General features: G+C 38.5%; 1 protein-coding gene across 1 annotated transcript in view; it reads left to right on the top strand.

Moving 5' to 3' along the window:
• The window catches only part of zgc:92275 (cholesterol 7-desaturase nvd), a 20,322-nt gene extending 13,536 nt beyond the window's left edge, over positions 1 to 6,786 (top strand). The window contains exons 4-7 of the mRNA XM_005941358.3: positions 970 to 1,095; positions 1,213 to 1,332; positions 2,111 to 2,287; positions 4,215 to 6,786. Coding sequence (XP_005941420.1) covers positions 970 to 1,095; positions 1,213 to 1,332; positions 2,111 to 2,287; positions 4,215 to 4,376 — 585 coding nt within the window. The 3' untranslated portion in view covers positions 4,377 to 6,786. The remainder of the gene's footprint in view (positions 1 to 969; positions 1,096 to 1,212; positions 1,333 to 2,110; positions 2,288 to 4,214) is intronic.
• The last annotated feature ends 2,908 nt before the right edge of the window (positions 6,787 to 9,694 follow it).

The raw sequence follows: 9,694 nt of genomic DNA, 5'->3' as shown, positions 1-9,694 counted from the left end.
ATATATGTATATGTATGTATATATATATGTCGAGGCTCAAAGTACAAACATCACTAATGTCACATAACTTTGCTGACATGTGGGCAACAGCAATGTTTTAATGTTCTTCGTTATTAAACATTCGCACATAAATAAGTGACGTCATATTGAGTACTTACTATTGACAGTTCACTCTTAGGCCGCTCCCTTCAAAATTATCCACACCCACCGCCACGCTATGAATTGTTGGATATATGGGACCACGAAGCGTGCACCGGACCACACTTGATATTTGGGGAAATTGACGGCGCATTTGAAGTATGCATTTGAAGTACACTTCGAATTGGGACAGCCGTCATTGTGTGGCGGTGACGTAATCACACTTAAAATGCGTACTTCAAGCGTGCAGACCCTGAATTGGGACACAGCCGTTGTTCTGTCTCCACAGTCGGCTAAGTTTACATGTTTTGAGTTCAGTCAGTGTGTTTCCTGTTTTACTTTTACAGTCTGTCCTATGTTAATGTTTCTAGTTTTGCTTCCCTTGTCTCATCCTGCGTAATTACTCCCAGCTGTGCTCTCCTCCTGTGGCTCATTATTTAAGCCCCGTGTTTCTCTTTGTCAGTGTTACGTACTCCATCATAGCTGTGTGATTCGCCCTGTGTTTTCATGTATGATTTAGTTGTAGTTTTCCCAATTTCTTTTTGTTCTTTGTTTCCTTTCCAAGCCTGCAATAAAGCAGTGTTTTGAGTTCATTTTTGTCTCAGTGAGTTTTGCATTTGGTTCCTTCTCTTGCCTGCACACAGCCAAAACATGACAGCAAGGCATTTATGCATTTCATGCAGTATAGTCAATACATGTTCTTTCTTGCAATCTTTGAATATATTTAAGGGACTTTACATGCATCTTAGAAATCAACAGACAGAAACAATATACCACATGCTAGCATTTTATTTTTTTTGCTAATAACTAGTTGTCTTTTCTTCTGTGTAGGAGATTCCAGAAAATGCAGCGGACATAGCTCACTTGTCGCACCTTCACACTCCAAGCATGCTCAGTGGAGCAGATCTACGTTACACCAATAGCAAAATCTGGGAATTTGTGCAACATGACTGGAAGGTAAACTGGAAACACTAAACTAAATTTGATGTTCCCGTTATCCACTAAGGTGAATATGTTCGCTGTTATACCTGCAACTTTTGATTTTGACACTGTTTTTCACTGTGTATCTTGAAGGTTGACTGGAAACCAGAGTCAGAGCCTAACAAGCATTGTTCTCAGATGTTTGTGAAACATGCACTTAGAGTGTTTGGATGCCACTGGCCTCTTCTGGATGTTTCTGTTGTGGCGAGACAGGTACAGTACACCAGGAATGCCATTTTTTAAACAATTCCCTATGATTGATTGTACAATAAACTGGCACAAATCACTGGTCTTGTCTATAAATTTTATTCAAACTAGATATAACCAAAATAAATCATGCTAGATCTGTAAGCGTCCTTTTAAATTGGATGAGAAGTACATTTCAACAATAAACATTATGTTTCACAGTGCAGTAACAGTACAGTTTGCTGTCGGCATCGTAACAAAACCGGGTTTGACAAAGCTTCCTGTAATCTCTAATGTCGAACATCACTGGCCTGATCAGCCTGAGAAAAATGGTCGTTTTTGCTTAAGCAAAAAACACAGCACAGTGTGACTTTTTGCCTTGCTGCGTGAGTAAAAAAATGATATGCAAGTGTAGCCTGAAACCACTAATTTCCCTAGGTTAACCACAAGGCTGCAGAGGGAGCTGGATCATTTACACGCAACACAAATGTTGGAAGCAGGATATGTTTACTGTGGCCAGCAGTGGGAGATCGGTAGCAATATAATATGAGAGGCAGGCATTATTGAGCTTAACCATGCATGTAAATGTGTTTTTCAAGCATTAATTTCTCATGAACAGACTGATGCTTTTTTGGCATTTAATTATCTGGAAATAAGGCTTGATGTTAAATGATGCAAAATACATTTTTACTACAGTAACTGCTAGTGAATCTGACTAAATGAATGAACCCTAAGTGTATAGATATGCTTATCAGGAAAAGTTGAAAACTTTAAATTGTGCTAATATTACATGTTTATCTTTCAGGTTGGCCCAGGAATAGTATTTCTGCTGTTTGACCAAACTTTCTTGGGCCGGGGTGTAATCATGCATTGTGTGACTCCTGTGGAGCCTCTGTTGCAGTGTGTCACTCACACCATTTTCTATCAGTCTAATATCCCACCTGTGGTGCCCAAGTTCATCCTCAAAGTGGAGTGCATTCAGGTGCAGTACCATTATCTTTTATGATAACTATAACACAGGCTTGTTTACATATAATTTATGCTGCCATCATTTGACCCTTATCTATCTATCTGATAAATGGATTGGCTCTTATATGGCACTTTTCTGTTGTACTTGAGAACTCATTGAGGCTCATTTGCCCTTTAACACAAGCACTTGTTTCTATGTCAAAGTTCTTTCTATCTTACATTCATACTCCAATGAACACATCAGGAATAACATAGGTTTTAGCATTTTACTTTGGCAGGCAGACTGGAGCAAACAGTGATTCAACCACCAACCTTACAAATAGTAGATGAACTGCTCTAACTCACTAAGTTTAAGGCAGTATCATATAATGGCTTTTGCTGAAAGGCAAGCAAAGAAGATGATCCCCTCCCCCAAAATAGACACAAAACAAAAAAGATCCATCACTGTTCCACTAACATGACAGATTGGAGCTGATTAAAACATATAGGATTTTTAATGATTTTGTCCTGGATGACTTTTATTATCTTCTATATCTTGCTGCACTGAGCCTTAATATCTTCAACTTTCCTCTACGTCACACATGTTAGCCAAAGTGATAAGAGACAACTTACCTGCACTTTGATTGCTTAGTAGCAAATGTTCCCTCTTGTTTTCACATGTGTGTGGACATGTGTATAATAATGTATAAGAACTAATAACTGATCTCACATCAGTGAAATGCAGCTCCTATCTCAGCTTCCCCAGCTGCAGTCTTTGATACTGGGTTACAAATCCCCCTGTGAAAATGACAGAAACTATATTTAAGTTGAGCTTCCAGAGACAGTAGGTACTTTTGGCCAAAAGATGGCAGTAACTTACAGGATGGATGCAAACAAGGAACGATTCTTTATAGGACCAAATACTAAATTGTAAGGTGAGAGATCGCTTTCCTTTTAGTTCACTTTTATTGTCCATTTTCTAGATTTCACTTGGCAAGCACTGCTTGCCTTGCATGCCCCACTTACTCTCATCTAACACCCATAGTTTGTTCAAACAAGGGTTTCCCCCCCATCTTTTAGTCAATGGGTGGGCTATTATTCACTGGTTTGTTCCATCACATTTAAAATTTTGTTGTTTATCTTTCATTTCATATATCAAAACTGCAATTTATTGCTATTTATTAGTGAGATATACCCCAGTGCTGCTCTAACTTGGAGAGATCACTGTGCACATTAACCTCCCACTCTGCCTTTGATTAAATTCAGCCTCCACAATATCACGAGAAGTAACACCACAGTCACGGATAAGGTGTGAATAATCCTCATTAAACCTGATAATTAGCTTGGTGATAAAGACACATAGTTGCACTTTAACAAGAAATAATAGTAGGCTCAAAATACTTTGGGAAAAGTTGTCTGGTTCTTAAAATGTCTAGACTTGTCCTCCATTAAGATTACCTAAAAATATTCAGACAAAATACTTTGATTAGCTAGATACATAGTTTAATTAAAAACAAACACAAGATTAAGGAAGATGATTGCACAGTTTCATGTTCCAAGCTTATATTTTTAGATTAAATTTTTTTTTCTCCACTTGGTATTGACAGCAGTGGAAGGGCGTTCTCACTGAAATGTCAGCAGCTGACGGAGTTACTATGGAGTGACATTTAATGAGCAGCACTTCACAAAGAAACCCCTGCTGATAAAGTATTGTAATTTAATGCAAAAAGACACCAGTATAGTTTTCATTATTTAATTCTTGTTATACTTCAGTGAAAATCTGTTCCTTTACAAATTGTATTTAGCTGGGCTGCTTCATTATCATCAAGGACGAGTTGGATATTGTTAAAAATAAAAATGTTTGAAGTAGGCTTAAAACTTTTACTGTATAAAAATCTTATAATTATGTTTGATATTTAGTGCTGTCCCGTGACTCTCTCTTGTTTTTGTTTTGTCTTCAGTTTGAGCGTGATGTGATGATCTGGAACAATAAGAAGTATGTCTCCAAGCCTCTTCTTGTAAAGGAAGATTCAGCCATCCAAAAACACAGGCGCTGGTTCAGTCAGTTCTACAGTGAGAACAGCCCACGGCTGCAGTACCAGCGTGACAAGTTGGACTTTTGACCTCCCCGAACCACAAGAGGAGATTTAAGCAGAGATTATCAGGTCAGAGTACATTAATCTGACGCTTTGGACGAAGGCGTTCACCAATCATTTGTATTTGTTGCTGATGAGTTTAAGCAATTTAGATATGCATTTTTTTGTAAAGGACTCAAACCTTGTCTTGTTAAAGACCTCTTTTTGGGGTATTTTTGATGTGTGTAATTTTACTTTCCAGCCTTATAAAATGCCTGAAGTGCCACTGAGATTTCACAAACATCTAAACAACCAATACCTTGACACCAGAAATCCCCTACTGACTGTTTGATTGTCAAAACTGTTTTACTCTGCACCAGGCCAACTATCTATAACATAAACTGTGAAACATATACATAGATATCCCAATATTTGCTCTTGACTAAGGGACTTTCTCTGTTTTGTTGTTTTTTAGTCTGCCTGTAGTTTGAGATCATAGGAAAGGCTTCCTTCTTCTGCCTCAGAATGCAGTTATTACTTCCTCTCCCCTGTTATGCTCTTATGCCTCACACTGTAAATTTACATCTTTAATGTGTACTCAACCTTGGCTGTGTTTGACCTGCAGGTGTAAGAGCAGGTGTGTTTGTTTTTTAAATGATTTCTCAGGTTACTCAGCAGCCAGCTGACAACAGTCTCTTTGTTTCAGTGGTGTGACACGACAACTTAAAAGGACCATGCAACAATTTTTAAGTCTTATTTTATTTTATTTTAGTTTAGTTTAGTTTTCAACCAAGAGGAAGCCTCTGAAGTTGGAGACGAAGGCAATGCAATGTGTCAACCACTGCAATACCTCTAGTGGCCACTTGAGGCTGGCTCCAAACATAATTCAATCCCCACAGACTCCTGTGTTGAAACCTTGTTTACAGCCTGATTAAAAAAAAAAAGGTTTCTGCCTTTATCTTGTAGCACTTTAAGGTGTGTGCATTACACCTGTGTTGTCCATAGAAGCAACTTGCTAACCAACCTTGCTAGCATTAGCATTAAACTGAACTATCAGAGGTTCGATGAGATGACTCGAATTAGCTAAGGTGAAGCCAGGTAGACATCTAGCAGTTATGGTCACCTGTGTTCGCATAACATTAAGCCTCAGAACAAAAATATTTGCACCCTCCATACAGTTGTCATTAAGATGAATATTTGATAGAGACCAAAATAAAATTTAGCAACAGGCCAAAAGTATGTGTCATAAATCCAGGCATTTTAGCTTCAATGTCTATGGGAATCTATTTACTTTTGGAGCTCAGAATTGCAGGTTTTTACATTTTGTTCTACATTTCTTTGTCTTGGAAGCTGCTGCTTGAAAACAAATCAGTTTTTGGTCTGTGTGCTATTTCCCTTCAAAACAACACTACTTGCTCTGGCTACATATTTGCACAGTTTTCCAAGGTACTGCTTGTCCTGTTTAGTAGGACCCATGTCATCATCTGCTTGTTGGTTGTATGGTTACAAATGATTCTTTATGACTCCGGTTTTGTGAAATATTATGTCATTCATATGATGACTTGGTTCCCATAAACATCTGAGAAAACCTTACACCTACTAAATGCTCGTGCCAGAACTGCTGCTTGTTGTCTATTCCTGGACAGTTAGCATGCAGTCATTTTTTTCAGTGAGAGAGAAGAGGACAACAAACAGCTGTTAGACAAACACACGGAGGTGAAATGGAGCTCTGCAAGTAATTCTCAGCAGCTCTGACCTTTTCCACCTACATGTGCTCATGTGATTCTTTGTTGATATGCAAATCATGATTATAGCGGGCATATCACTGAAATATTCATTGTTTTTTTTAAGAAAATAATTGTTCATATATATAATGCATTGCAAATGATGAAGTGATCATATCGGTGTGATTTGATAATTGCAATTTATAATGCACTGTCACAAATGCTTGCTGCTGCACATTTGTTTTAATGTGATAAGACACTGATGCTCAATTAAATTTAGGATATTTTTTAAGATTGTGAAAGCAGATAGCTCTAATACATAGAATGCTAATATTTATACTTATATTATATTATTATTATTATATCATATATAATATTACACTTGGGTGTTTAATTAATCTGGGCATATGTTCCCAATGTAATCACTGATGACTGCAGTACTGTGAGGAGTCTTTACTACACACTATGGTGTTTAACTGTATAAAGGTTATAATAATGTCTTATTGCATGTGCCGATGTGGCTTTCTGCACTTTTAATTTCTGTTGGATTGCATTAGATGAGAGAAGACACATTTCAAAGCAAGCAAGCAGCAATGTTAAAGCACAATAGTTGTTAAAATATCAGATAAACTGCTTCCAACCTTCTCAGTTTTAACATGTGCTTTGTGCCTGTCTAATCTGCAGATGTGATGTTTGTATAAATATGAAGAATAAATCTGTCCCTTATGCTCTAATGTGCTTACTCATGCATTTGTGAGCCGGCAAAAGCTTTCAGTTGCAGTGAATATGTTAGTATGTTAAATTGAGCATAATGCTGAAATGTTCACTGTTCTTCTTGGCCAGTGGCACTTCTCTGAGGTGCACATTATTTCTTAGCACTCCTTATCTGCGAATGTACTTTTCTTATCTCAGTTAGAGGTGGGAAAACTGTGTTGCTCTCCTTATACTAAAGCATTACATCAGTAATTGGCCCGCTTAGTGCAGGAAGAAAGTAGACTTGCCATAGTCGACTTTGTGCTAGAGCTGTGTTGCCTGTATTAAAATCTTTTTAATGAAGGATGGCTGAAGCAAAAGTGTTTGACACTGAGGAGGAAGGTGTTATTACACTGGAAGAAGATCAACAGTCATCTACAGAGGAGGCTTATTTCAGAGAAGTATACAAATCCAACGGAGAAAAAACAGAAGATGTAAGCGACTCAGTGATAAAGCCTCTGCTTGGGTACAAACATCAGGACAGCAGTGACAAGAATCACAAAGCGGGCGCACAAACAGCGACAGATGGGACTGACCAAAAGACATCTGTTCCACAAGAGCTGGAATTGGCTGGCAGGGATCAGCCAGGCTGCAGTGAAAGTGTCAGGAGTTTGTGCAGTGACAGCAGTCGGCACGAGTGCCCCATCTGCAGCGAGCTGTTCGACTCGCGCGGCGATCACAGTGTCACCTTACTCAACTGCAACCACAAAATATGTCACCGCTGTACAGATGCCATCATGAGCCGGGCCAAGGACACCAGCCGGCTTCAGTGCCCCTTCTGTCGACAGACCACCCCTTTCCCTGAGTGGGAGATTTGGAGACTTCAGGAGGAGTCTTACAGTCACGGCACATATGAACCCGGACCGGCCCTCAGCATCAGTTCAGGTCCTGAACTTCAACCTGCGCCAGCACCGCTGTTATGTTGTTTCACTCTGGAGAGGCAGCTGGAGGCTGACACATGCAGAAATATATGCGGATACTGCTGTAACCCTTCCTGTCTGGTTGAAGTACTGAGAGCCAGGTACTTCCTGTGCTTCCTGCTCCTCCTACTGGTAATGCTGGGCTGTTTTCTGTACATGGTCCTCCCACTTAAAATGCTGTCCATATTTTAGATGAATGAGTTCTAAGTGTGACCTGGCAGTGAGATATTTCTCATGCGCTTTGATTGACATTTGAAATATATTCCTCTGGCTTTTCCCACATTAACGAGGGAGCATGGACATTTATCTTTTCTTCTCCAGATTTCAGACGTCATCTGTTCCTGTTGTTTGATAAACCTCACTTATTGTCTTCAAATTCATGGTGCACAGCTCTTTATTCTAAATAAATTTGACTGAAAGAAGTCCAATTTATAGATGGCACAAGTTCACTTGACTCCTAAATAATGTCAACTGGAGGTCTGCATGAAGAATTACGTTTTACCACTGTAATAGTTCATCTTACGCCACATTTAAAATATCTCTAAAACTGAAAGCATCCAATCTGCTGTCAGCTTGTCAACCTCCTGACTCTTGTTTTCTTTGAAGAGTGACACAGCTTTGCAGGATTTGGTGCTACAGATAACAGAGGTTTGACTTTGAATCAAAACTCCTATCTTATCTTTCTGGGTCTCATATTGACCTATTTCTCATTACAACATCTAGGATGTTCTGTGCTGTTACTGCTGCATATTATTAGCAACAAAACATCCAGCTTGATCTCCTTTCCAACTGCACATGAAGGAAACTTGTCCCTACAATTTAAGCCTGTTTTTCTTTTCTTTTTATTATTATGCTTTGTAGTAGATGTACTTGCACTCAAAGATTTGTTTCTATGTATCTGTGGAAAATGTGTGTATTATCTTGATTTTTCAAGTGAACTGTTAAAAAACAAAATAAAACCTTGCAGCAGTCGGTGTTTCAAACATCAGTTGTGATGTGCAAAAGTTTGTCCACCCAACTTTGTTTTTTTTAAACTTTGTACTTTTATCCTAACATTTTTTTTTTATCTTCCCTATCGTGTCCTGACTTTCACAGTTTCCATTACCTGGTATTTTTTCATAACATTTCAAACAGTGGAAAATGTCAGGCTGCCTCCTGAAATGGCTTTGACCCACTGAAACATGGACAGAGGGCATCTGGGGGTGTGCTGTAATGGACTGGACTGGCAGTTAAATGGAGCTTTTCTAGGGTCACCACTCAAAGTAATCTAGACTACAAGCCTCATTCGATCATAGATTCATAAAGTGCTTTATTCTGTACACTTTAAGCACTTTGTCTGCCTCATATTCATGGGCACTGATATAATGAAATGTGTAGAAGCTGGACAATTTTTGAGTCCTGTGAGTTCCCACATGGGACCAGTTGAAGAAAAACATGTTCTGCCCCAGATTTGAAGCAGGACCAGTGCTTTAGGATCTTTGTCTCCACTCTGTCATATTCCTCAAAATGTTGCTCGACATTTTAAAGACGTTTTTACAGTGTGATTGGCTCATAAACTGTGTATAAAAGCTTGATGTTCCCTCTAAATCATAAAGGCAATGGCAAAGTGATTCCTTTGGTTGCAAAAAGGAAAGCAGTTTATAGATGTTTATGGAAAATTGTCCCTTCTGCTGAATAAACGTGTGATTTTATTGAAAAATGATCATTTTAGGTTATGAATTCAGTTTCTAGCTTCAAGTCTTAATTAATACAGCACGAATTTCATTTTCAAAATTATGGTACCGTATAAAGTAAATTAAATGTAGGTTATGTTTTGGAGCTACAATGTGATCAAGCATGTAATTGTGCTCTATTTTTCAGTCAGATCCCCCTCTTACAAAACAGAAAAAAACAAAATTATAAGAGCTTAAATGCTCAGCTCAAGGTTTCAAAACAGGACTCACAAACCAGTAAGCACTGGCTATTTCAG

Source organism: Haplochromis burtoni, unplaced genomic scaffold (assembly GCF_018398535.1).
Source record: "Haplochromis burtoni strain Fernald_Lab_line unplaced genomic scaffold, NCSU_Asbu1 Contig_298, whole genome shotgun sequence".
Classification (NCBI taxonomy): Eukaryota; Metazoa; Chordata; class Actinopteri; order Cichliformes; family Cichlidae; genus Haplochromis; species Haplochromis burtoni.
This window is presented reverse-complemented; position numbering and strand designations above follow the sequence as displayed.